Here is a 26,547-nt window from a genome sequence, read left to right as displayed (position 1 = left end):
AAAGAGCATCGGTTGGCGATTCAATTCTCCGCATTTTCTCTTCCCCCCTCTCCTTTCGATGTCCTCCTGGTTGGTTTGTCTCGGCTCGGTGTCTCTAATGGCCCTGCTTTTGACCAGGTTACATGTCAAGTCTGACAGGACATTCCTCCCCGACAGGCACACCGCGAGTAAGTGGAGCAACGGCAAGCACGCGATAGAACCGATAGACGATGCATGGGCTCGGCAGGAGGACTCGGTCCAAGACCGGTAAGGATCCCCACCAGTTCTGTCTTACGCCAATTGTCTAGCTTTGCTTTTTCGTTGTCTCTTTCTAAGAATGGTCGGACTTACTGCACCACAGGTTGTCGCACGTGTAGAATCCGCAAGGTCAAATGCGACGAAGAGAAACTATTCGTTCCTGGCCAGCAGGAGCCACAGTGCCGGCGCTGCACTGCGGCCCGGATCGTATGTGAGTGGAAGGGCGGCCCCATCCCCCGGGGTCCAGCTAAAAGGCCCGGAAGAGACACTCGCCCGCTGGAAGCGCAGATGGTCTGTCAGCCTGTCCCGTCTCCTGCGCGTTCTTTATCGCCCACTGGTGGTGCTGGGAACAGCATCCAAGCGGCCAATTCCCTGGTTATATCGGACTTTGATCGCTCGTGCCTGAATTATCTTCAGGATTCTGCGCTGGTCGTGATCCTTGGTAAGCATTGGCCGTGGTCTACCGTGTCTTATGCATACCATAAAATTGCAGTTAAAGAACCCATGGTTATGAGCATGATGTTGGCGACTACGTCGAGTGAGATTAACCGGTCGCGTTTGTACGACCGGGACAAGACGGACGGACAATGTACCATTGAGAGTTTGTCCGACATGGACAGTAGGTTGCACTATGGCCGGGCTCTCTCTGGTCTTCGGGAAGCGCTGAAACCAGACGTCAAGTCCCCGGCGCAGATCGAAGCCATCTTCATTACCTTGTGGATGATGATTGATTATGAGAACCGATTCGGCAGCGGGACTGCTGGAATTAATATTCACATCCGCGGAATCGAAAGTCTACTCTTCAACCATGTCGTCCCGTCACTCAAACAATTAGAGCCTCCAAATGTCGCAAATGCAGAGACAAGTTCGCCGACCGCACTATGTAATGTCGCAGATGAGGCCCAGAGCATGAGCGCATGCGACAGCCCTGTGCTGCAACAGACTGCGGATTTGTCCAAAGACAGACTTCGACATACAGCGGTCCCTCTTTTTCTGCTTTGGACTCTGTACTTTTTCACACCAGGCGCTTTGCTCTCTGGCCCAGGTGCTGCCAGGCTCGATGCCGACCTGTTCCGGTTTTTCATGCAAGACGAAGCAGGAAGTGCGGGATTGAGTCTTTCTGAGCTGTATAGGATTGGCAGACAATCCCCGTCTCGATTCTGGGGGGATTCCTACCCCACCACAGCCCAATTGGATGATATGGAGAATATGCCGGGGCTATCATTGTATCATCGAAGTCATGTACTGCAATTCAAGATCACGGAGTTATTTCGGCAAGGAAATCCTTCAATTAAGTCCGGCCTTGAGATCATTAGTGAGCTCAACGTGTTATCTGATGTAAGTATCCGTCCCATCCCGCAGATGACCTGTCGTGTCTGCACATGGATGGGCGACAGCGACTAATCCGTTGATCAGGAATTCGATACCTTGTTGAGTTCCGCCAAGTCTGCGCCCTCGTGTGAAGTCGTGGGTGACGGACGTCGCGTGATGGAAACGATCTTTTGGGCAGCCATTACTTATTACGGCACAATCGTGTACTTTCATCTGTGCTTCAAAGACACCCTAGCCAAAGGACTGCAGGGTGCGGGGATGATGACCCTGCATGATGCCGTTTCCCAGGTTCTGGAACTTTCTTTGAAGCTACATCGCAGCAGACCGCACTTGATGGTGCGCATCACGTGGCCTCTCTTCATCGCGGGGATTGCCACGTCGGACAGGATATACCAAGACTGGGTGTCGTTTCGGCTGCGTGAGCTTGGTCGCTATGGGCTCAACTACAGCCGAGTCAGCGCACGGTTTGACGAGATCATCCAAGGAGGCGACCCATTTGCGCACGGACGAAGGCCATTGTGCGCACAGTAGTGCACTCGGTTAGACGTTGAAGTGAGTTGATAGGATGTCTGCATCCCAGTGGCAACTATGATAAGGCTAGAATAGCTCAGGGATCTGCCTGACGAGTGTTCTAGAAAGTTTTGGGAAGAGGATCCTAGCCAAATCGTGGGGTCTTCCCCGACTGCCAACATATGCTACGCTCTAGCCATGCAGCTAGTGGTCGTACGTTATCGTACTTATTTAGGGCCTGCCATGCACAACGATTATGCTTGGTTCTGAAGGTGACATCGTGGTCATGGTGACGACCCTGTTCGAACGAGTCAAATGGACTTGAACGGACTTAGAGTTTGCCAACCATAGTACTAGTCTTGGCAAAAGATATACGCGGGAACAAAGACTTTCCATTGCGGTCACTGACTATCTGCAATGTTGTAGCGGGCTATTCGCTGAAATATGATGTCTGACAAATTGGGCATTTATACTGATGGTATTCGAACCATGATGCGAGACAGGACGCATGGAAGACATGGTGGCAACGGTTGAGGACCAGGATGTTTCTCCTCCCAGACATTCGATCGGCCTCCATCGTATCATGCAGGCTGGGCTCGTCATGGGGTGATGGTGCGACCCAGGCCGGCTCGGGAAAAGGAAGGGTATCTTGGGACGCTGCTAGGGTTGACAGACAGATGGGACTACCAAGGAAGCCATGCATCAGTTCTATGGAACGCAAGTCCGGCCAAGACCGCTACCAGCAATGTGTCCCCGCATCTCGGCCAAGCGTTGGCGCCACCCAAAGGAGAACAGCCTTACCAGGATTCCTGAGCGTATAACCGATCCTCGCAGCTCGCGTGTGTCTGCTCGTCCAGCCATCGATCGACCGATACCTGCCGCATTATGCCGCCATCGGTGAGGTTGCGGAGTTCGCTACTGCGTCTGGCAGTTGCTCGTCGACGATGATGGTACAGCACGATACTGTCAGGTTAGATACATCCAAACAATGGAATTCAACCAGCATGCAGCATCCTCCACCAGGCATGCATGCAGCAGTTGAGCCTCCAATAGGGGACACTGGAACACTAGAACTCACAATGGGATCGTACTCAAGGCCACAAACAACACCACTGCACCCACAATCACACCCACTATGCCGGTGTGGTGCGTATCCCCAGCCATCGGAAGTATACGGAGGAACAACAACAAAGATAAGATCGATAGGTCAACTGCGCTCAGGAGATGACGCGTCGGATAAATCGGCTCGAAGCCAGCGACTCACTCCTCACGACAGCTTCCAAAGCAGCATCAGCAGCGTCAGCAGGGGTAAGGTGGTGGGGATGGTTGCATGGGGGGATACTGGGAATGGGATCCATCACCGGCGGGGGAATTGGGGCAGGTCTCCGAGGACAGAGACGGCTGCATTTAAAGTTGAGCCAGCGAGTGGCCCTCAGACCCCCGCGCAGCAGCACGCCAAGGCCACCGGACAGTCACCCTGCGGTGCAGTGTGTATTATTGCCTCAGGAGGCGCCAAGTCTCCGCGCTCCGGAACACCTTGGCGTTTCCGCTGGGGCCACTCGGCCGCTGCACCAATCATATTGCTCGAACTCGGGTCTCGATGCTCGTACTGGCTCACGTGGCGGAATGCTGTGGTCGTATGCGTCATAATTCCGAAAGAGGCGAGACTCGCCGACTTCGCGCCCAAGGTTGGCGCCAAGGCATCGCTTCCGGGGGTTCTGTGATTGGCGCTTGGCGGGCTGGGCAGTTCTGCTCGGCCTTGGGTGTCTATACTCTATGCCAAGACTACTTCCAGGTCCGGCGATACAGAAACACTTATAAGAAGGATGAATTCCCCGGGATCATGTCAAAGAGAAAGTTTAGAATTGGAAATAAGCAAGAATCAGGATCTAGAAGAGATCAGATCAGATCAATTCACTGCTTCGCCTCACGTGTATGGACTCTCATTCCATAGAGGATACATTCTACATGACACCTCCGTGATCTCCTACCTTTAGTAGAGAACTCTCAAGCATTACACACAGACACAGAAACAACACACACTTATACCCAATATGGGCACTGAGAAACAGTCTCAGACTGCCTCCACCCCTTCCCACTCTCCCCTCTCCGCACCCGCCCACACCCTTCCCTATGCTTCCGTCTTGCAAGAGCTTTCTGTCAACTCAGAAGAAGGTCTCAGCACCCAGGAAGCAAAGTCCCGCCTTCAGAGATGGGGGCCCAACGAACTCGAAGGGGACGAGGGCATCTCCCTCGCGAAGATTATCATCCGTCAGGTGGCAAACGCAATGATGCTGGTAAGTTGCCCAACCTTTACCATCATGCCTTCATCTCGCTAACATGATCTACTATTCAGGTCCTCATCATCGCCATGGCCGTCAGTTTCGGCATTGAATCTTGGATCGAAGGCGGAGTCATCGGGGCCGTTATCGCCCTGAACATCATCGTAGGCGTCTACCAGGACTACGCCGCCGAGAAGACCATGGACTCGCTACGCGGCCTCAGTTCGCCCACAGGAGTCGTCACTCGTGACGGCAAGACGGGCACCATCCCCGCCATGGAGATCGTTGTGGGTGATATGGTCGATTTGAAAGTGGGAGATACAGTTCCGGCTGATTTACGGTATGCGTCATACATTTGCCACTCCATTGATACATTCATAATGAGATAATGATCTAACACCAAATAGACTAGTGGAGACGATGAACTTTGAAACAGACGAAGCCCTTCTTACTGGCGAATCCCTCCCCGTTACCAAATCATCTACTACTACCTTCCCCGCTGACACTGGACCCGGCGACCGTCTCAACATCGCCTACAGCTCCTCCACCGTCACCCGGGGCCGCGCGCGCGGTGTGGTGATCAGCACTGGTATGAAAACCGAGATCGGTGCGATTGCTGCGGCACTCCGTGAAAATGGCAACCAGCGGCGCCGGCCCGTCCGTCGCGGTCCTCAAGGCGAGACCAAGAAGCGGTGGTACGTGGTGGCCTGGACATTGACATGCACAGATGCAGTGGGTCGGTTCCTGGGAATCAACGTGGGGACACCACTTCAGCGGAAATTGAGTAAACTGGCGCTACTGTTGTTTGGGATTGCAGTAGTATTCGCAATCATTGTGATGGGCGCCAATGACATGCGCGATGATAAGGAAGTGATTATCTACGCAGTTGCTACCGGATTGGCCATGATCCCTGCTTGTCTCGTGGTCGTGTTGACGGTCACCATGGCCATGGGCACGAAGCAGATGGTCGAGAGGAACGTGATTGTGCGGAAGATGGATTCACTCGAGGCATTGGGCGCCGTGTCGAACATCTGCTCCGACAAGACGGGCACCCTCACCCAAGGACGCATGGTGGCTAAGAAGGCCTGGGTTCCGGGGCTGGGCACAGTCTCAGTCGGAGTCTCCCATGACCCATTGGACCCGTATGACGGCGAGCTCAAGGTCATCGACGCCATGCCCGGAGAAGGGGAAAGCGAAGGCGACACCAAGACGCCGCAAGATATAGTGACAAACAGTGCCCTGCTGCAGCGCTATCTGGACGTCGCAGCCATGGCGAACCTGGCCCATGTGCACCGCTCTGAAGAAAACGGACAATGGCAAGCCCGTGGCGAGCCCACCGACATCGCCATCCAGGTCTTCGCCGCGCGCTTCGACTGGGGCCGTGAAAGATGGACCGCTGGTGACAAGCCCGTCTGGACACAGCAGGCCGAGTACCCCTTCGACTCGACCATCAAAAAGATGTCCGTGATCTTCCGTCGCGACGACACCGACGTGATCTTCACCAAGGGTGCTGTGGAACGCGTCCTCGAAGCCTGCACATCCATCGTCTGGACCACAGACACCTCTGAACCCGTGCCCCTAACCGACGACATCCGCAACACCATCCTCCAAAACATGGAAGCACTGGCACGCGAAGGCCTGCGCGTACTCGCACTCGCCCACCGCACCAGCTCCTCCACCTTCACCGACGTCCCACCCCGGGACACCGTCGAACAAGACCTCACCTTCGCTGGGCTGATCGGACTCTACGACCCCCCTCGCCCGGAGACCGCCGGAGCCATCGAAGAATGCCACCGTGCCGGCATCTCCGTGCACATGGTAACCGGCGACCACCCAGGCACCGCCCGAGCCATCGCCGCCCAAGTCGGCATCATCCCGGCCAACGCACAGCTCCTTTCGCGCGACGTGGCCGACAACCTCGTCATGACAGCCAGTCAATTCGACTCCCTCAGCGAGTCCGAAATCGACGCTCTACCGACCCTCCCCGCCGTGATCGCGCGCTGCGCCCCGCACACCAAAGTGCGGATGATCGAGGCATTGCACCGCCGTGGCCGGTACGCCGCGATGACAGGCGACGGAGTGAACGACTCGCCGTCGCTGAAGCGGGCAGACGTAGGAATCGCAATGGGCCAAGCAGGCAGCGACGTGGCGAAAGATGCATCGGAGCTGGTCCTAACAGACGACAACTTCGCAAGCATCATCAACGGTATCGAAGAGGGCCGTCGCATCTTCGACAATATCCAGAAATTCGTACTGCATCTACTCGCCGAGAACGTAGGGTTAGCGCTAACCCTACTGATCGGACTGGTCTTCAAAGACGAGAACGGCCAGAGTGTGTTCCCTATCGCACCGGTGGAAATCCTTTGGATTATCATGATTACATCTGGACTGCCTGATATCGGACTGGGAATGGAGATGGCGGCGAGTGATGTGATGGATAGACCGCCGCAGAGTGTATGTCGTCCCCTTCTTTTTCTTTTATCTCCTATCATAACCATACAATAACTAACAAATGAATGATGGTAATAGAAAAACGGCATCTTCACCCCAGAAATCATCATCGACACCCTCGTCTACGGCATCTGGATGGCCGCCCTCTGCCTCAGCGCCTTCACCCTCGTCCTCTTCGCCTGGGGCGACGGCAACCTCGCAACAGAATGCAACAGCAGCTACTCGACTCCCTGTGACACGGTCTTCCGTGCCCGCGCCACCACCTTCGTCTGCATGACCTGGTTCGCGCTGCTTCTGGCCTGGGAGATGATGCATTTGCGGCGCAGTCTGTTCAATATGCATGACTCTTCTACCCCTACCTCTATCTCAAACTCCAAGCCTAGAAATAAATACACAGGCTGGCTCTCTGACATCTACCGCAATAAGTACCTCTTCTGGGGCATTGTGATCGGATTTGTGCTTACGTTCCCCGTGCTGTATATCCCTGTGATTAATGATGTGGTGTTTAAGCATATTGGGATTGGGTGGGAGTGGGGGGTGGTGTTTGTCGAGGCGGGGCTGTTCTTGGGCGGTGTGGAGGGGTGGAAGTGGGTTAAGAGGGTTTTTGTGAGGAGGTGGGCGGCGAAGAGGGGGGATGAGAGTAATACTATTCAGGGGGTTGGTGGGAGTGGGAGGAATGGGGTGGACGAGGAGAAGGGGGCTGGGGGGTTTAGTCGGTTTACGACGTTGAGTCGGGAGGAGGGGGTGTTGGGATTGAAGAAGATTTAATTGATAGATTATGTTTGCTTGTGTTGGGGATGATGGTTATAGACTTGTTTGATAGATTATTAGAGATGAATTGATTTACATAGGTTGATTGTTGTGATTGAGAGTGTAGTACTGGATTTTTTTTTAAAGACGGATTTCAAGATCATTCAACTCATATATCGTAGGATGGCTATACTAATGCCCCAGATTCTGAGGAGCAGCAGTGGCCGGTCCCTCTGGAGTAACATACGCCTATTACATCTAGTTAGTAATGACCAATCACTGATAAATAACGAGAAACATACCTTGGACATTCCACCATCCACAACAAAGTCACTACCATTGACGAAACTGCTCTCGTCACTAGCCAAAAACACCACGGCATGAGCCTGCTCAATAGCCTCTCCGAACCGACCAGTAGGGAAGTGCACCTCCCGCCGGAAGCGCTTGGGCTTGTCGTCACCCAGCCAATCTTGCAAGAGGGGAGTGCTACAACATGTCAGTAACCACACCAGCATCAAGAACAAAGAATAAGGAAGACTGACTTCAACGGCGCCGGACACAGCGCATTGAACCGGAATCCCTCCCTCGCATGCACAATAGCCAATTCGCGCGTCAACGCCAACACAGCACCCTTACTAGCCGTGTACGCCAACTGGGGCGTAGCACTTCCCACCAAGGCGACCACACTCGCCGTGTTGATGATGCTGCCCTTGGTCTTCTTGTGACGACGCAGACTCAGCACAGCATGCTTGCATCCGAACCACACACCCTTGACGTTGATGTTATGCGTCAGATCCCAGATCTTCTCGGGGGTGTCCACGGCGTCGGCATCGTCGGCGTGCATGATGCCCGCGTTGTTGAAGATGACGTCGGTGCCGCCCCAGCTGTCCTGGGACTCGACCATGGCTTGTACGTCGGATTCCTTGGAGACGTCGCATTTGATGGTCTCGACGCGGGGAGCGGTGGGAACGACTTCTTTGACCTTGGCGAGGGCTTTCTCGAGGGCGGGGGCCGAGATGTCGGCCATTAGGATGTTGGCGCCTTCGCGGGCGAAGAGGATGCTGGTTTCGAGGCCGATGCCGCTGGGTTGGTCAGTGGGATGGTCGATAGAGATATTGAGGGTTCAGAAGCATGTAGCTTACCCAGCTGCACCGGTAATGATGGCATTCTTGCCTTGGAGACGACCTCTTGGAGCGGATGCCATGATTCTGGGGTTATGTTAGTTGTGATGGTGGATAGTGGGGATGGTGCGGGGTAGAGTGGATGGCAGTGTGGGTGACTATATGGGATTGGCATACCTTGAAATATCCCTAAGATATATGGAGTAGAGTCAATTAAGGATAGAGATGATTGGGCAAGTATCAGCGAGAACAAGGAGAATAACGCTGAAGAAGTGAGTAGAGAGAGATATGCAAGAGAAGCAGGGATGATGAAGCAGGAATGCGGGACAGTGGAGCCCGCTTATCTAATGGCGATCCCGATAAGGCAGGCAGCTGTCAGGCACGCAGGCCACCATGCACACTGCATCTGCTCGTGTGCCGGTTTAATATTGGCTGAATAATTCATCATTCATTGTCAATCAACCTCTGTATCTGTTACCATTGGATAAGACAGATGATAAGGGCTGCAAACATCCCAATCACTGTGGCTTCAAGTATCGGCATGGCGGGCCCCGTGACGGTCCTCCAACTGATAAGCAGCGGTGGCTGACGTCCTTGCGTCCCGCTCGCCTCCTCACCGTCATTCCCCCCAATTTCACTGCTGGTCAGTTCTCTCCACGAGCAGTATATCCTCAATCTGCTCGTGTCATAACCCGATCACCATCATGTCCTCTACCACCCCACCCTACCAAGTTACCCTCGAGAATATCGCCCATGTCCTCCAGAATGACACCCGGGTCAAGCTGGCCGGTGTTGACGTCGATGGCATGCTCCGCGGCAAGCTCGTCTCCAAGAAGAAGTTCCTCTCCATCGTAGCTGATGGCTTCGGCTTCTGCTCCGTCATCTTTGGCTGGGATATGCATGACCGCACATACTTCAAGGAATTGACCATCAGCAACAAAGAGAACGGGTACCGCGATCTCGTGGCAGTTCCGGATCTAAGCAGTTTCCGTCGCATTCCATGGGAGAACAATGTACCATTTTTCCTGGTCAGCTTTTTGGATCCCGATACGAATAAGCCGGTCTGTGCTTGTCCGCGGGGGCTATTAAAGTCCGCTCTGGGGAAGGCGGAGGCTGCGGGGTATCGTGCCATGGCGGGGGGTAAGCGCTTTCGTCATATTCTTCCTGAGACTCGCTGACGGTTTCCCAGCGGAATATGAGTTCTATCAGTTCCGCGCGCCAGGAGCACACTCCAATCCCGAGCGCAATGCATCGGCCACGGCAACCTTTCTTAAGGAGAACCCCGTCGAGTCACTTCCTCCGCTGACGGAGGGCATGTTTGGGTACAGTCTGACCCGTCCCATCCACAACCAAGACTACTATTATGGAGTGTTCGATGCGTGTGAACAGTTCAATTGTGAAATCGAGGGTTGGCATACAGAGAGCGGTCCCGGTGTTTATGAGGCGGTAGGTTGCATTGGGTGACGTTATGGTCCCTGCTGACGGTAGCAGGCACTACAGTTCGGAGAGGCCAAAGAGATGGCGGACAAAGCTGGTCTATTCAAGTGAGTGACTTCGAGCTACATAAGATCAAACTGACCGTGCCAGATACGTCGTCAAGTCGATCGGCACCAAGCACGGCATCACACCCACCTTTATGGCCAAGCCACGCGAGGGTTTACCCGGAAATAGCGGACACATGCACATCTCACTGGTCTCGAGCGATGGGAAGAATGCGTTCATCCGCGACACGCCCGACCCAAATCCGCCATATCCTGACGTGGCTTATCTCTCCGATCTAGGGCGACATTTCCTGGCCGGGGTCCTCACTGGTCTTCCTGATATCATGCCAATGTTTGCACCCACGGTGAACTCTTACAAGCGGCTGGTGGAGAACTTCTGGGCGCCGGTTACGGTCTCCTGGGGACTGGAGCATCGGGCGGCCTCGATTCGGCTTATCACCCCACCTACGGCGAGCGCAAAAGCAACCCGGCTGGAGGTGCGTGTGCCCGGGGCTGACGCAAACCCGCATTTTGTTTTAGCAGCAGTTGTTGCATTGGGGTGGCGGGGTGTGGAGAAGAAGCTGGAGATTCCGGTTCCGCCGCTGTCCAAGGGCGAGGATATGGGCGGGGCAAGCGATAAGGGGGTCCGATTAGCCAAGTCGCTGCGGGAAGCCACGACGGCGTTCATGCGCAAAGACAGTGTCGCACGGGAGGTCTTTGGCGATGCGTTTGTGGAGCATTTTGGGGGCACGCGGGAGCATGAAGTGCGCTTGTGGGAGGAGGCCGTCACGGATTGGTGAGTGGCGGAGCTGGCTGCAGTAAGATGATGATACTGACTATTGATTAGGGAGGTCCGACGCTATATTGAGACGGTGTAACCGGATGGACGGAGCTGCGTGTACAGGCCAGCAGCTGGCAGATTAGAAGCCCGTGTTACCTTGTTATTTTTTGCTTCCCTGTTTTGCCCAGACTGGTCCAGATCGGACGGTACAGATTGGCTGCAGAGGAATCCGTGACAACCCGAGCTGGAGCTGGGGTCGGGAGAGCAGCGGGAGTTAGAGTTGACAGCGATCACATGCGTTCACATGTGGAAGAGATGACTGGATGTACTTTTGAATCCTTGTTTCATAGTAGGCGTATGGCATGTGCGTAGCGAATTGAACGAGCATACATAGAGTAGCTGTGGCATTCTCATCATGTTCGAATTTTTTGCAGCCATGAGTGAGTTACTGAAGCAATGATACAGCTCCACCGCATCAGAAAAGCACCGTATCACAATCGGGACAAGTCGGTCGAGTGTAGGCGATGGCCGGACCGCAGGAAGCTTGCTCCAGGACGGACGGAGGAGAGGAGCAGTACAGGGCAGCAGGATGGCGGCGAACCGCGGTTGGGAGGAAGGCTCTCGGGCCTGCGGGGAGTTTAGGAGTTTAGGAGCTTATCAACATCCTCGGTTGACTGCGTGAGTGGCTACTGGAGTGGACAATGCAGTGTTGGTGTATCTGGGCAGCTGCAACAGAGCCAGCAAGTACCGACCCACGTCGGGAATCATCTCCAGACCTTCCAGGATAGTATAGTTAATATAGTGATCACTACAGAGAGTATCGTACTCGAATGTATCGAGTAAGAAGTAATCGGCCTGAACGATAAGCCGCAAGTCGGAATCGGTAGCCGGCGTGCCCCGCCCGTTATCGGCCGAATCGCAGCTGGGTTTTCCGCGGAAAAGTCACGTGGAATGGAAGCTCTGGAGCAGCCCTCATTTTGGGTTCAATCCAGCTTATCGGGACTCCCCAATGGACCGCGGTTAGTGAAGTGAATGGTGGGACTGACGTAGTCGCTGTGTAGAACATATATTCTCTTGCTCTCCCTCCCACCTCTGGTAGCTTATAATAGTGCTGGTTGTTCTTGAAAGTCTTCTTCGCTACTTCCTTCTTCATATCATATCATCACATCTCCAGTACTTCTATCCTGCCGGTCCGGATAGTATCCAGTATACCCTTTCCCCCTCATATACTTCCCGATAAGATAAAGACTCTCAATCCCATCCTCCACCATGGTGCAAGTCGACACCCAACTCAAGGACGTCGTCATCCTCGGCAATGTGAGCTCGGAAGCTCGCAAGATCCTCACCAAGGACGCCTGTGCCTTCCTCGCCATCCTCCACCGCACCTTCAACCCTACTCGCAAGGCCCTCCTCCAGCGCCGTATCGACCGCCAGGCCGAGATTGACAAGGGCCACCTCCCCGACTTCCTGCCCGAGACAAAGCACATTCGTGAGAACGATGCCTGGAAGGGTGCTCCCCCGGCTCCGGGTCTCGTCGACCGCCGTGTGGAAATCACCGGTCCCACGGATCGCAAGATGGTCGTCAACGCGTTGAACTCGGATGTCTGGACATACATGGCTGATTTTGAGGGTATGCCCTTTCTTTCCCCGGATAATTCCCAGGAGCACTGTAGCTAATAGCAAATATAGATTCCAGCGCTCCCACCTGGGAAAACATGATCAACGGCCAAGTCAACCTCTACGACGCCATCCGTCGCCAGGTCGATTTCACACAGGGTGGTAAGGAATACAAGCTGCGGACAGACCGCGTGCTCCCCACTCTCATTGCTCGCGCTCGTGGCTGGCACCTCGACGAGAAGCACTTCACTGTCGACGGCACCCCCATCTCCGGCAGTCTGTTCGACTTCGGTCTGTACTTCTACCACAATGCCAAGGAGCTCGTTGCCCGCGGGTTCGGCCCGTACTTCTACCTCCCCAAGATGGAGTCGCACCTCGAGGCGCGTCTGTGGAACGACGTCTTCAACCTGGCTCAGGACTACATTGGCATGCCGCGCGGAACGATCCGTGGTACCGTGCTGATCGAGACCATCTCGGCGGCGTTTGAGATGGATGAGATTATCTACGAGTTGCGTGAACACAGCTCTGGATTGAACTGTGGTCGTTGGGATTACATCTTCTCCTTCATCAAGAAGTTCCGCAAGCACCCTAACTTTGTGTTGCCGGACCGCTCGGATGTTACTATGACCGTGCCGTTTATGGATGCGTATGTGAAGTTGTTGATTAAGACTTGCCACCGCAGAGGAGTGCATGCTATGGTAGGCCCCCTTCCCTTAAACATTAAGGTGCTATGTGAAGATGATACTAATAGTATTGCAGGGAGGCATGGCCGCTCAAATCCCCATCAAGAACGACCCCACCGCCAACGACAAGGCCATGGAGAGCGTGCGCGCCGACAAGCTGCGTGAAGTGCGCGCCGGTCACGACGGCACCTGGGTTGCCCACCCTGCTCTGGCCTCCATCGCCTCGGAGATCTTCAACACCTACATGCCCACCCCCAACCAGCTGTTTGTCCGTCGCGAGGACGTCCACATCACCGCCAACGATCTCCTGAACACCAACGTCCCCGGCAAGATCACCGAGGACGGCATCCGCAAGAACCTGAACATCGGTCTGTCCTACATGGAGGGATGGCTCCGCGGTGTGGGCTGCATCCCCATCAACTTCCTGATGGTACGCCTCAATCTCTTCCCTCTTTCTCACGCACATTATGGAATGTATACTAACAACGGAACAGGAGGACGCTGCCACCGCCGAAGTCTCCCGCAGTCAGCTCTGGCAATGGACGCACCACGGCATCACGACCTCCGACGGCAAGAAGGTCGACAAGGCATATGCTCTGCGTCTCCTGCAGGAGCAGGCTGACAGTCTGGCCGCCAAGGGTCCCCAGGGCAACAAGTTCCAGCTCGCGGCGCGGTACTTTGCCGGCCAGGTGACGGGCGAGGACTATGCCGATTTCCTCACGAGTTTGTTGTACAATGAGATTTCGTCGGCGGGCAAGGCCGAGCCGGCTGCTAAGCTGTGAGCTGAGTAGCTAGCTAGCTTGCTTGCAGTTGATTTCGAACGTCATGGTGTTACGATATGTTTATGGCATGGGTTTTAATTGTTCATATTATTAGGATGGATGGGTTTGATAGGCTGGACTTATTATCATTGTTATTATTATCATTGCTCTTGCGATTGTTACTATGGCATTACACATTGAATCAGATGAATGGATTTCCTCTAGGAATATCAGATTATCATCAACGCTTACATTGAATTACTTCACATACCTTGGGACCGAGATACAACTATGAATAGTGTAGCGTTGAGTCCTATTCGGTTCAGCTGTTGACATGATGTTAGTATGGTCTATAGACCAATTTACTCGAAGAGGATATATACGGACTTCGGTATCGATTAACATAAGTTACTGCTACTTTAGAATTGGCATGTTACCTGGCCTGTCTTTCTAACATCTCAGCTATCAAGCAAGAGTCATTGCATCCATGAATGCAGCGAGATATGTAGAACCATACGATTCATGATGAATAATACTAATGAGAGGAGGAGGAAAAGGAGGCGACTTTAGCTGGATCCAATCGTGTGACATTAAATGAGAGCAAGAGACTAATACTGAGTGCACTTTATGACCAAAACATAGGTGAACTCCTACAGATTAACTTGAGAATTACATATCGCATCAAACAGTATCACCCTCTACCTCTACGCCCACCACAGCGCAGTCTCCAAATATCCGCTAAGATCAGCATCCCCATCGAGCATTGCCTCGACATTCCACCTGATGTGGTACTCCCAATGATCCCGGTATTTACCAGGTCAGAAGGCCATATAATGATCACAGGCGTTGATGATCTGGGCTAGACGGTAGTGGCAGTCGAAGAGATCCTTGCTCGGTAGTTCCAGATGTTCTGGATCAGGCGCCGTTGCTCGCTTGAACTCGATCTCATCGGGTATCAATAGGCTAGTTGGACACGCGCGGAATCGTACGGTTTTGTAGATGTTTGGGCGGTCCTATTGCATCGGGGGTATCAATATAATGAAGTAGCAGTAATAATAATAATAATAATGATGTAAGATTTGAGACTTACTGTTGCTTTGAAAGCGAGAGCGAAACGACTGAATACTAGATTTGTTGGTAGATCTATCAAGAAGCTGTTTGATAGGCTGTTTACTAGGGCATTGATGCCACCGGCCCCCATTCGGGCTCGGTGAATGGCAGGGAAGTAGCGGCATAGGGTTTCCCAGACGGTGGTCATCTGTATTTCAGTGATGTTATTATCGGTATTATTGGCAGATATCAATAGATATCGGGGGAACTCACTGCAGATTTATTCCAGTAGGAAATAAAACACGGCATGATGTGCGCTATCTGCACATAGGTACTAAGCAAGCCCTCTGGTCTGCCTTTCTCGGAATACGTTTCCACATCCATAGCCCCTGTAACGACGCAGCAGGAGCCATCACGCTTCAGACAATCTTCCTCTGTGCCTTGCTGGTGATTCCCCAAGAGACTAAGCTGCTCTTGGGGTGTTTTGACTTGGCTTGCTTCTGACTGGAGTATGGCTTGTCTTGTCTGTCAGTGGTACTGGTTCTGGTATCCTCTCGGGTGATCATTTACCTGGCCAGGCTAGGATGGTGAGAATATTGAAGAAAATCTCATGAAGCTTAGCAGTCGTTGCGTTCAAGGTGTCACTAGCGAGGGCTTCTTTCCCACCGTCCGGTAGCCATTGGAGAGATGCTTCTAGTGTTGCTTTCAGCTTGGTCTGGTTGGAGTAGCGGGAGATGCGCTCTCTGGCTTTTTCGATGTCTGGGGACATTCCGGAGAAATCTTACTGCTGTGCAGAAGAGGACATGCAGGCGGTGGATTGAAAGGTTGGAAGGGCCTGGAGCGTCTGAATGGGAGAAGGTGACAATTATTCCCTTGGAAAGAGCCATGGTGGTCGATTGTGTTGATGTTCGAGTTGACTTTGTGTAAGACGTAGGTATGATGCGAGCCCAATTAGACAGCCGCGGAGTTAACCACACTCTACCTTAGACAAGGAAGGAAGATGGCTTTGTCTTCCCTGTATTCCCACATCATTCTCATCACAGAGTAATCTTCTGTATGGATGTTGATTGTAGTCAAGATGCTCGTTCATCGATGCTACGGAGATATTCTATTGTTTGCAAGCTGATCTGATTCACAGTTCCGCAATTCTCATATTCAACGATCAAGATGCAGATATCCAAAACATTCTATACTTCTCTGAGGAGCTTGGAGTTGGCAAATGCAAGCAGCTCACCAGCAGCTTGGATTTCTCGGCAAACACCGAGAAGTAAGTGATCATGAAGAGTCACTTGTGACATCTGCTGAAAAGTGGTATAAATGCTTCTCTCTCCACTTATACACCAACCGTATATACTGGTCAAGATACAGAAGACCGCGAGACGAACCCTTGCTACAGTGATCAGAATCACATTCTCCTGCCTGATTAATTTCAACAGAATTCAGTTTAAACCCCAGTACTACAGACATGACACCACCTCACTGCCCCAACTGCGGTTGTTTCAAGGTATGGTCAAATCACTTCACCTGTATATTCTCGTTCGATTCGTGAACTAACCACAATGACAGAAATATAACACGGAGGAAAGTGACTGCACCCATTGTATCAAGCGGAGCATCGACTGCGTGAACCCTCCAGGTGAATGTAAGCCAGGCAGACGACGAGAGCATTGCGCTGAGCAGAGCAGCAGCAATATTTCGTCGACTCCAGCCCCGGCTGATTCCATCAACCACCTTCCTGCTTCTCATCTCTCTTCTCCAATAATCCAAAGATCAATACTCGCCCAAACACCCTCCGAGTACGAGTCGGAAGAACAGCCTGAACCTCTACTATATTCCTCGTGGGATCCAGAAAGTGCTACGAAGTCTCCATTCCAGGCTCGCACTTCAGTTCAGTCAAATGCATACAGCGAGTACCCAACGGACTATCTCCATTCCAGCGGACCGGCTGCCGACCCAGACTCCAAATACCCGCACGGCTATTATAGTGGACCCTTTTCAGGGTATGCCGAATGCATCAATGAGTCACGCGAGAAAACAGTAGAGCCTACAATTCCGGGCCCTCAAAACGCGGCGGACCCTACTGGAGCCAATGACATCTTAAGCTGCGCAGGGTTTGCTTACATGCTTGAGCATTACACCAAGTACAGGCCAGAAGTGGACATAATACTAAGAACGACGGAACACTCCATTAACGTAGTAGGTAGACTTCTGGAAGCGGAGGAGGAAAATCGCAGCCTAACCCTTCTGATGCTGACTTATACGACCCTTGCCCACACTGTGACCATTTTCGAGAGCGTTGTAGCCCAGATGCCTCTACCAGCCTTCGAAGCGACAAGTGCCTCGACCGGTGACATGCCAGCGTTGAAGTATAGGTTGCAAGAAGAAACCAACAAGCTGGCAGACGATCTGCGGGAACAGATCAGCCAATGTTCCCAGCTGGTGGGGATTCTACACACTCGGCTAATCAACCCAAGTGATCCTATTAGCCCCCATCGTCGACTGACACATGCTCTCCAAATCAGACTGCACTCACTTTTGGGAAGGAGTCTAACATTCGGATCAGCAGGGTCTGACAGCGGTACGAACTAGACAGGATGGTCTTTGAAGGCAGTTGAGAGCATTACGACAGAGGAATATGGATAGTACTTGGTTTCATACGAATCCTCTTGCCATGTAGATGCGTGATACATTATCATACTTCAACCTAACGAAAATCATTCGTATCATGAACCACCATATAACCGAATAAACAAAATAAATGCATGCATTTTCAATACCAACCAAACAAACAAATCAATGAACCACAAGTAACTACCACCACCACACCATCCTCGTCCATTTCAACCCTTATACAAACTGACTAATCCCTTTTTTGAACCCTAACTCCAACCAAACCCTCCATAAAAAACAAAGATCAAATATACTCCCAAGCCCCCACACTCGCATTCCTCCCCCACGCCCTCGCCCCAAACCCCAAACACTCATTAACATTCCCCCCCGGCACAGTCGCATTCTTCCAATTGACATACACAATCCACCTACCCCCTCCCGCCCCGGGAGTCGCAGACGGACTCACCGACGGACTCACATACGACGAAGAAGGCGTCCCAGAATGCTTGCTCGGCGTAGGCGTCGAACTCGGCTTCGGCGTACTCGACGACCCACCAGGCACACTACTACTACTACTACTGCTACCTCCTCCGCCTTTCACAGGACAAGCAATGAACCCACCCGGAGAGCCCGTGTAATTCCAGCTGCCGTATGGTGTGCCGGGCGTGTAGCTGAATGGGCCGGTTGAGGAACCTGGGGGCAGGTAGGCGGAGTGTGGGGCTGTGAAGGAGAGGGCGCCGGTCGAGAGGATGTAGATTTGTTGGCCGCCGGGGACGGAGACGGACTGGTGGTTGAGGTCCCCGGAGGGGGAGTGTTAGTTGGGTGTTTAAGTTAGGATTGGGGGATGAAGGGGATAAGAGGGGGAGAACGTACCAGGCCGTTATCTCCGATGATTATGGTCTCGTTTCCTAGGGGACATTCGCCTTCGGAGGCAACGCCGGGTGGACAGTAGGAGGAGGTGCGGCCGCCGAGGTAGAAGCGGCCTGAGAAGATGGTTAGGGCGAGGTTGTTGATTGGGGAGTTGGAGCGGTAGGCGGTTACGGTGAAGGAGGAGGTGGAGGAGGTGTCTTCGTCGGAGGATGAGGTGGAGGATGATGATTCTTGGGTGTAGGATGGGGTGGGGAGGAGGGTGAGGGTGGTTAGGAGGAGGGTTAGGAGGTTCATAGTTCGGTTCTTGCTTCGGTGTCTTTGGGATGGGATAGATGTAGTGGGAAAGGATGGACTGGAGTGTGGTGTGAAAAATGGTAGCATGGGCTGGGATAGGGCTTTCTTATACGAATATCTATGGTAGTAGTGTTGATGTGATCGTCATTGAGATCATCCGGAGAAGTATTCCACTGGGTTGGTGGTGCAGTTGGACGGGGTAGGGTTGGGTCGGAAGGTATTCCCGCAGCGGGGATGTACTTGGTGCTGCGGAGATGGATATGAGCTCATGGTTATGTTGAGCGTTAGAAAAGACTCAAATAACTTAATGTAGGTGTTGTTGGGGCAGTGGGAGAAAATCTAATTAGCATAGCTGATTATCTTCCATGTGATACTGGTTGATATGGTGGATTATCTTGAAGAAACCCTAACTACCTCATTCTAAAGGGTCGGAACTAGCTTGTACCTTATCTATCACTCCTCGATCCACTTAATAGCATGCTAAATCCATTCTCATTACTGGCAGTCTGGTTTAAACGGAAGATCACACCAAGCACACGAAGAACAACAGTATCTCAACAACCAATTACCTACTCCTGTCAAGTCACCGAGAAATACTAAGTAGAAGAATCTGAACTGCTATGTATGGCTCCTCATTCCCGAATTCTAGCAGTAAGTACGAGTAGAGTTGTATCCCCCTCCCCCCCCCCAATTCACATCCATACCGCACACCTCACGTAGTCCACATCCATCTATCCACATAACCCATCTCCCTATCCAATCTTATATAATCCTATCCCATCCTATCCTATCCCATCCTATCTCATCTCAGCGTATCCTTCTCCCCGAAAATACCACACCACCACGAAGACAACTGAGAGTGAGATTACCAGCCTACAACAACAACCATAAAACCAACACCCCCTTGAACTCATCCACAAGAGCCCAAAACTATCCTTCCAACTCTTCCAACTCGATCTCCTGAGCACACTCCTTCACCTCATTCCATCTTGCAGAGGATTAAACACCCCCGCCCTTACTGCCCCGATCCACGTCCCTCTCCAGTCCATCCAGCAACCCAATCCGATAAAAAAGCCCATGTTCCGTCGTGTTCTTCCCGAGAACGAGATCCTCAACCACAGCGAGTTTCTCGCTCCGCCAATCACAGCGGGGCACTGTGAATAGCCTAGGGATACGGAAATGTTTCCTAGCATAGTAGATATGTAAGGAAAGGGGAAGAATAAGAGCTAAGGGGAAAATGAGAATAACAAAGGTAATGAGAAAGACAGGATGAGATAGTCCAGAGTAAAGAAGAAACAACTATGAGAAAGTCCCGGGTGGGCATTTTATGCCCTACCCTACTCTGTACAGACTGCACTCCCCCCAACCCCTCCCTCCCGAAACGCGTCTTTCACGCGTCTTCACACACACTCTTCGCCTCGCATGGCACACATGAGAAAGCGATGGAAACCTGATGAAGGGACCAATCAGTCCATGTAGTTACAATAGTGGGGAGGTATTGATCGAATCATACCAGGACACAACCGTTGGATTCATGCAGCGCAGTATTTACTAGTCCGAAAAGGGAAAGAAAAAGGTGAGAGGGCTGCTGCTACGTTGCGGGCAGTTGGCGCGTTCTCACATGTTAGCCTTGCGCGTTGCACTGCCCCTCCCTCCCCAGCCCACGGTGAGGCTTGGGAAGAGTAGGTAGTTGTGCTTTCTCGCGCTTGTCATGGCAGTTTCGCTGTGTTTTGTGTCGTAGGACGGTGGGATATACGTCGGTGGCCTCGTGTGAGGGCTGTCTTATTCCATCGATTTTAGAGTGTTAGATGTTAGTTGTGATAAAGTGGTATCGTCGTGGATGGGGCGTTGCTCGCTCAGGTGTGTTCAGTCTTCTAAGTGCCCCGCTTACTGACGATGGTTCAACATGGAGAGAAACGAAGTAACAGTAGGCCAAAGCCTGGGATACAACTATAAGCGCATCTGGGATCTGCAGGTTCCTTCAGAATCATTGATAGCAAATCTATATGTACATGAAAATCTAATAATACTCCGAATCTAATAGTATCCTCGCAACGGAAGATCTCTCGAGCTCTGCCCTACCCAAATCTCAAAATCTCCGTCCGGCATCACCCAATTCTGCTGCCGCACACTCCAATAGCTCAGATCCTTCCGGCTGAGACTCATCGACACTGTCTGCGCTTCACCTGGCTCCAGGGCCACCTTGGTAAAGTTCCGCAGCACACGCACCGGGAAGTCGATCTTTTCCGGCACCCGCTCGATCTTTGTCTTGCTAGAGCTCCGATCGTGCACCTCCACCCAGTCGCCCTCCTCGGTCACCTCCTCTGGGAAGGAGACATACATCTGCACTACGGTCTGACCAGACCGGGGTCCCGTGTTGCGGACCTGCACTTCCACATTCGCCATCTCCTCGAACAGAGACGGATTGCCGCCCAAGCCACCGCCGGCTTGTGACGGTGTCCGCGGCTTGTCGTAGCCGATCGGGTAGTGTGTGTAGTTTGCGGGAGCAGTACCATCTAGAGATGGCAGGTAGGGATAGATAAATTTGCTAACGACGTTGAATCCTGGTGGGAAGAAGAATGATTCATTGCGTGGCGGCTCAAGATCGTACTCTGGGGGAGAGATCATGGCTGGAGGCCTCGACGCAGGCAGCCGCGACTTCGACTGCAAGGCGTTCACCTGCAGTTCGGCCAACTCGAACGTAGCGTAAGACAACCCATAGCCAAACTCGAACCGTGGAGTGATATTGTGGCGGTCGAAATAACGGTGGTCAATGTACAGTCCATCTGTAAAGTCTACCTGGGGGACCGGTGCATTAGGCTCGTACAGCACTTGCGCTCCCGGCCCGTAGTCGGCAAGCCTCTTACCCACGGTGTACGGCAGCCGGCCGCTGGCATCGACCTCTCCGAACAGCACGTCCACCAGAGCGTTGCCACTTTCCTGTCCGGGCAGATGCGCGAACAGAACTGCAGCGACCCCTGGAAGGTCAATCCACGACTCGACGACTACCGGGCCCACGGCGTGCACCACCACCACGGTCGGCCCGCCACAGTTGTTGGCTACCGTCTTGATCAGCGAATCGCCGCCCTTCTGTAGGAAGAGGTTGCTGCGGTCGCCGTTAATGCCGCCCGAAGAGATGTATCCCTCGCCGGAGTCAGCGTTCGCAAACACCAGACATAGATCTCGGTCGGCAGCATCGGCGGGCATCACGGCATTCCGCATGTACGAGTGCATGTCGATCTCGGTGGCCCAGGCGGTATTCAGAGCGTCAATCGGACTGATCAGGTAGGGAAACTCTACCGTGCCACTACCCCAGCCCATGGCCAGAGTGCCTTGGTTGCAGCCCCGGTCTGGGCAGGCGTTGGGTCCTCCAGCCGGTCCGCCGTCGTCGCCATACACGCCCACCCGATAGGGACCACCGGATGGGCTCACTGGCCGGCGGGACAAGGGCAGTGTATTCTGGTCATTCTTCACCATCACGATGCCTTCGGCCGCCACCTTGCGAGCAATGATGGAGTGTGCATTCTCGCCTTCGCCCTGAGCATTAATGAACCGGTTCACGACACCGTAGGCCTCGTCATCCGGAGACCCTTGGTGCAGCCATCCGACCTCATCGTTGGTCCACGAGGAAAAGGTAGGCCCGCCATCACCGTCTGGAGCAGGCCGAGGCCACAAGTCCTGGCCAAGATGGTACCAGGAGGCCACAATGCGGGTCACCATGTCGTTCAACCGGTCCATCGGGACAGATGTGTTCAACACGGCGCGGGTCAACTCTGGTCCCCACAAAGACTTTCCGTCCGCCCAGTGGAGACCATCACCTGGCATACTCATGTCCAGACCCCCTAAGGCGCTGTTGATACCTGACCGCTGGGCCAACCAGTCCGACTGCACGAATCCCTGGAAGCCCATCTCGTCCTTTAGAATACCGTTCAGCAGCTTGCTGTTCTCACAAGCATGGCTGTTGTTCACCATCTGGTACGCACACATGACGCTGGCCACATCAGCCCGGATACTCTCAGCAAACGGCCAGGCAAACACCTCGTGCAAAGCACGGTCGCCGACGTTGGACGACATAGCTGTGGGGATGCCCCACTCATTCGCCTGTCGGAAATGTTCTTGCTCGTTCAAAATGTAATGTTTGGCCGTGGCCATGACGCCGTTGCTCTGGATGCCGCGAATGGTCTCCGCCGCGGCGACACCCTGCAGCACAGGGTCTGAGCCAAACGACTCCCAATTGCGACCGCCCGCTGGCATCATACCGAGGGAGCCCATCGACGGGCCCAGCAACACGTTGACGCCCTTAATGCGAGCCTCCTCTCCCAGAGCCGCACCACGCTGTCGGATAAGATCTCGGTTCCAGGTCGCTCCTGTTGTAATACCGGCGGGGAAAGCAGAGATGAGGTCGGCGTAACGCAATCCGAGGGGGCCGTCCTGTAGACACAGCGAGGGGAACTTGACCAAATCGGCGGAGCCTGAGCAGTTAGTAACCATCATCCATAGCCTTCAACCACACATACCTGTATTCCCGACGCAAAGCCCCATTTGCCATCCAATACCAGTAGTGATGTTGATCTTCTCGATGAGGGTCATCTGGCTGACTAGTGCCTCCGCCTTCCTATAATCCTCCGCCCATTCTTCGAGCGCGCCTCCCTTGGGGGTAGGAAACCAAGACTCCGCCGGCGTCATATCCTACAGACATCAGCATCACACCCACTAACTCAGGTATGCCAAACGAACCCGTTCAAACTCATCTTCCGACCAAGCCAAATTCAAGAATGCCCAGACCATCATACCCAGTGCGACGAAAATAACGACCAGCGTCCGCCACAACCATCGAGAATAATAGTATGCCCGCCATCCGGTGCGGGGAGTATGTCTCCGGAAAGAGGAAGTTCTCCGGTGATGTCCCTTCTTCTTCACGGTGTAATCTCCATCGTCGCTGTCATCAGTGAGCTCGTACTGTCTCGCCGCTGCCAGTAGCTCTTGTTCCGCCTCGGTAATGCTATCCAGGTATGCTTCGACATCGGTGGAGCGGCGGTTAGCGTAGGCGGAGGCCTCATTGGACCTCTTGGCGTTGTCAACGCGGCGGAGCTTTATGCGGGAGTCCTCATCGAGGTCTGGATCGGAGAGGTCGGAGAGGGTAAAGGTTTCGGAGTAGCGGCGGTCATCTTGGACCTCTTCGGGGATAGATTCATGTAGGGGGGTGTAGCGTTGTTGCTGGGAGGATTTCCTGCCGGAGGAAGAGTTGTCCCGAAAGGGGAGCGGCATGGTGCCTTACGGGGATAGGAGCATTGGAATAGATTCCAGATTCGAGAGGAAGCAAGGGGAGGAAGAGAGAAAAAAAAAAGAAGGGACCAGGCCAGGAGGGAGAAAGGGGAGATTAGGATGGCGAAAGAGTGGATGGGGATGGCCAGACGTGGAGAAAGCTGGGCGCAAAGAGTAATGATACGAGCCATCATTTCAAGGCACCCGCCCCGCAGTTGGCCAATCACGATGGCGTCCATCTGATGGCTTACGACGTTGCGGGCCGATCATGATCTGGACCGTACTTTCGCTAGGACCCTGACTTGGAATTATCTATACTGAGCAGAATGTTGACGCCAATAGTTACATCGAAGTGAACATGTAGCTAGTAGTGGTTATAATCTGCTTATTGGGTGAGAGTCGCCTCCGCCGCCTCCATGTGTCGCGCCGTCTGTCCCCGGAAGGACCGGCGTCCCCGCAATACCCAATCCAGGGCAATCAGCACTGCAACTACCCCATATACTGCAGAAACATAGTTCATGTCTAGTAGTCGTCACTGTATTAGTAGTTATTTCAAGGCAAATGAATAGGGGAGTGTTGCTTGGGGGCGGCTTACTGCCCGTGGTAACCGGATATACCGAGGGGAAGGAATATATAACCAAGCAGAACAAGGTCCATGCTAGAACCACAATATTACACACCAAGCCGAGTCTCCCCAGCCAGAAGGGACCGTGTTTGAGATTATTCCGACCACGCCACAGCAAGCAGACAATCGGCACCACGTACGAGGCATAGAGTAACACAATGCACGCAGTGACCATGCTGTTGAAAGCAGTCGACGAACCAAGGTACAGCAGCCCCAGAAGACCCACTATGAAGCAGCTCACGCTGTGCGCGTTTAGTGGCACATCCAGCGTGGGATGAACCTGGGAGAGAAACGATGACATGGGTAGACCCCGATCTCGTGCAAAGGACCAGCATAGGCGGGATTGCCAGGTATGACAGGCAATCTGGCATCCGATACCAGTGACAAAAAGCAACGTCTCAAGCACAATAGCGCCGGCTTTGTTCTGCAAGGCTTGGTAATACAGAGCGAGGATGGGCACGCCGGTCGGAGTATTGAGGATCTCATCGAGGTTGTTCAGGCTGAAAAACATGGAGATGCAGTAGGTCCACGACGTGAGAAAGCCAATCAATACGGTACAGAGGATCGCAATGGGTATGCTACGTTCAGGTTGCCCGACTTCCTCGGCCAAATGGGTGGCCGAGTCAAGACAAGCGAAGATCCAGTTGGGATTGATCAAACCCACAAGGAACGCGATTCCGTCAGAGGGCCAGCCCGTCGAGTTGACAAAGTGAGCGAAGACGAATTCAGCCGACCCGTGTGTAGGAGCTGCCGCAGGAACGGTAATCAGGATGACAACGAACGAGATGAGGGAGATGTATAGGGTTGTGGTGGCCACTGTGGGAAGCACTTTGCCGACGCAATTGAACAGATAGGAGAAGAAGTTGACCAGCTGGTAGGCTACCACGGAATGCCATGGTTGAGGAGTACTACACCGTCAGCAAGTTGCGGTCCAATCTTGGATAGAACATACAAGTCCGGATGTGTTAGCTGCCACATGCCAACACCAGCAGAGGCCAAGCTTAAAGCAACACTGGCGCAAGTAAAGATGGCTCCCGCCCAAGCCAACCAGCCGGTCAGATAGGATGCGAAAGACGCATACTTCCTCGGTGCCAGCTCACTGGCCCAAAAGTATTGGCCACCTGCGTTGGGCATGGCTGATGCCAATTCGGACAGGCTGACTCCAACGCAGGTCGAAACGAAAGCGATCCACGGGATGCCATAAATAGTCAATACGGTGCCTCCAGAGTTGATGCCTGTGATCAAGGACGCGGAGATACCAAACCACGAGTTTGCCAGGGAGAAGGCGACCCCGAGGAGAGACAGCACGGAGAAGTTCCGCTGCATATCCTGGGTATAGCCCATCTCCGCCAGCCTTCTCGCGTCATCGTCGAGGTGCGCAGAATTGTCGCTGGCCGGACTGACTGCGGACACGTTGGTCTTGGGTCGCTCCATATTTTCGTGAGAGTGTTTTGGTTCCGGGGTAAAAAGTCATTTCATGTGCGGGGAAGGGGATGGAAATAGTCGCGTAGGCTGCGAGGGGAACAATAGCAGCGTAGTATGCAGGCGTTGCACCTGCATTGGCCACCCGCCGATCTCGTCGGATGATCGAGAAATACAGCCAGTTGCATGAGGGGGATAACAATCTGTCGGTCAGCTCCGGAGACCCCGAGGTTTGCCAAGGACGTGAGCGAGGCCGTACTGAGCATCCCCGCTTTCATTAGCAAGGTTGTGCCCCGACTTCACGATGAGATCACCAGCCTGTGCAGAAACAAAGAGTTGCACACAGGAACAGCAAGTAGCAGCGGGGACGCACAGGCACGTGGACACACGTGGTAACACAACATC

The 26,547-nt window shown here is 53.3% G+C and overlaps 11 protein-coding genes across 11 annotated transcripts; 5 read left to right on the top strand and 6 right to left on the bottom strand.

Annotated features, from left to right (window-relative positions):
• Window positions 1-209: 209 nt before the first annotated feature.
• Window positions 210-2,100, top strand: BO85DRAFT_360374 (uncharacterized protein; the record flags this gene model as incomplete). The annotated part of the gene is made up of 3 exons (XM_025655548.1): window positions 210-246; window positions 341-1,575; window positions 1,654-2,100. 3 exons carry the CDS (start codon window positions 210-212, stop codon window positions 2,098-2,100), a joined length of 1,719 nt encoding a protein of 572 aa, XP_025521255.1.
• Window positions 2,101-2,304: 204 nt separating this feature from the next.
• On the bottom strand, window positions 2,305-3,197 carry BO85DRAFT_21589 (uncharacterized protein). The gene is made up of 3 exons (XM_025654647.1): window positions 3,171-3,197; window positions 2,881-3,042; window positions 2,305-2,762 (listed from the first exon to the last, which is right to left on the bottom strand). The coding sequence occupies exons 2-3, from the start codon at window positions 2,961-2,963 to the stop codon at window positions 2,510-2,512; spliced, it is 336 nt and encodes a 111-aa protein (XP_025521254.1). The 5' UTR covers window positions 2,964-3,042; window positions 3,171-3,197; the 3' UTR covers window positions 2,305-2,509.
• Window positions 3,198-4,133: 936 nt separating this feature from the next.
• Window positions 4,134-7,580, top strand: BO85DRAFT_483186 (sodium P-type ATPase; the record flags this gene model as incomplete). Its single annotated transcript, XM_025663141.1, has 4 exons — window positions 4,134-4,376; window positions 4,436-4,701; window positions 4,769-6,815; window positions 6,891-7,580. The coding sequence occupies 4 exons, from the start codon at window positions 4,134-4,136 to the stop codon at window positions 7,578-7,580; spliced, it is 3,246 nt and encodes a 1,081-aa protein (XP_025521253.1).
• Window positions 7,581-7,618: 38 nt separating this feature from the next.
• On the bottom strand, window positions 7,619-9,096 carry BO85DRAFT_387539 (putative short-chain dehydrogenase/reductase family protein). The gene is made up of 5 exons (XM_025656676.1): window positions 8,861-9,096; window positions 8,705-8,770; window positions 8,105-8,644; window positions 7,865-8,048; window positions 7,619-7,811 (listed from the first exon to the last, which is right to left on the bottom strand). The coding sequence occupies exons 2-5, from the start codon at window positions 8,764-8,766 to the stop codon at window positions 7,755-7,757; spliced, it is 843 nt and encodes a 280-aa protein (XP_025521252.1). The 5' UTR covers window positions 8,767-8,770; window positions 8,861-9,096; the 3' UTR covers window positions 7,619-7,754.
• A 291-nt stretch (window positions 9,097-9,387) lies between these two features.
• On the top strand, window positions 9,388-11,042 carry BO85DRAFT_433859 (glutamine synthetase family protein; the record flags this gene model as incomplete). Its single annotated transcript, XM_025658437.1, has 5 exons — window positions 9,388-9,823; window positions 9,873-10,129; window positions 10,175-10,227; window positions 10,271-10,960; window positions 11,012-11,042. 5 exons carry the CDS (start codon window positions 9,388-9,390, stop codon window positions 11,040-11,042), a joined length of 1,467 nt encoding a protein of 488 aa, XP_025521251.1.
• Window positions 11,043-12,018: 976 nt separating this feature from the next.
• Window positions 12,019-14,259, top strand: BO85DRAFT_444618 (malate synthase). Its single transcript, XM_025659061.1, has 4 exons — window positions 12,019-12,575; window positions 12,635-13,260; window positions 13,322-13,675; window positions 13,740-14,259. Exons 1-4 carry the CDS (start codon window positions 12,215-12,217, stop codon window positions 14,025-14,027), a joined length of 1,629 nt encoding a protein of 542 aa, XP_025521250.1. The 5' UTR covers window positions 12,019-12,214; the 3' UTR covers window positions 14,028-14,259.
• Window positions 14,260-14,824: 565 nt separating this feature from the next.
• Window positions 14,825-15,825, bottom strand: BO85DRAFT_483182 (uncharacterized protein; the record flags this gene model as incomplete). Its single annotated transcript, XM_025663140.1, has 4 exons — window positions 14,825-15,019; window positions 15,097-15,264; window positions 15,330-15,571; window positions 15,627-15,825. 4 exons carry the CDS (start codon window positions 15,823-15,825, stop codon window positions 14,825-14,827), a joined length of 804 nt encoding a protein of 267 aa, XP_025521249.1.
• Window positions 15,826-16,521: 696 nt separating this feature from the next.
• Window positions 16,522-17,629, top strand: BO85DRAFT_455345 (uncharacterized protein; the record flags this gene model as incomplete). Its single annotated transcript, XM_025661380.1, has 3 exons — window positions 16,522-16,560; window positions 16,623-17,495; window positions 17,579-17,629. The coding sequence occupies 3 exons, from the start codon at window positions 16,522-16,524 to the stop codon at window positions 17,627-17,629; spliced, it is 963 nt and encodes a 320-aa protein (XP_025521248.1).
• A 341-nt stretch (window positions 17,630-17,970) lies between these two features.
• BO85DRAFT_483180 (putative IgE-binding protein) lies at window positions 17,971-18,830 on the bottom strand (the record flags this gene model as incomplete). The annotated part of the gene is made up of 2 exons (XM_025663139.1): window positions 17,971-18,450; window positions 18,540-18,830. The coding sequence occupies 2 exons, from the start codon at window positions 18,828-18,830 to the stop codon at window positions 17,971-17,973; spliced, it is 771 nt and encodes a 256-aa protein (XP_025521247.1).
• Window positions 18,831-20,787: 1,957 nt separating this feature from the next.
• BO85DRAFT_387533 (beta-glucosidase) lies at window positions 20,788-24,230 on the bottom strand. The gene is made up of 3 exons (XM_025656675.1): window positions 23,568-24,230; window positions 23,348-23,519; window positions 20,788-23,302 (listed from the first exon to the last, which is right to left on the bottom strand). Exons 1-3 carry the CDS (start codon window positions 24,096-24,098, stop codon window positions 20,868-20,870), a joined length of 3,138 nt encoding a protein of 1,045 aa, XP_025521246.1. The 5' UTR covers window positions 24,099-24,230; the 3' UTR covers window positions 20,788-20,867.
• Window positions 24,231-24,265: 35 nt separating this feature from the next.
• Window positions 24,266-26,289, bottom strand: BO85DRAFT_515844 (choline transport protein). Its single transcript, XM_025664814.1, has 3 exons — window positions 25,673-26,289; window positions 24,691-25,628; window positions 24,266-24,617 (listed from the first exon to the last, which is right to left on the bottom strand). Exons 1-3 carry the CDS (start codon window positions 26,152-26,154, stop codon window positions 24,481-24,483), a joined length of 1,557 nt encoding a protein of 518 aa, XP_025521245.1. The 5' UTR covers window positions 26,155-26,289; the 3' UTR covers window positions 24,266-24,480.
• Window positions 26,290-26,547: the final 258 nt, after the last annotated feature.

Source organism: Aspergillus piperis (genome assembly GCF_003184755.1).
Source record: "Aspergillus piperis CBS 112811 unplaced genomic scaffold BO85scaffold_1, whole genome shotgun sequence".
NCBI classification, from domain to species: Eukaryota; Fungi; Ascomycota; class Eurotiomycetes; order Eurotiales; family Aspergillaceae; genus Aspergillus; species Aspergillus piperis.
Note: the sequence above shows the minus strand (reverse complement) of the source record. Positions and strands in the feature narration are given on the sequence as shown.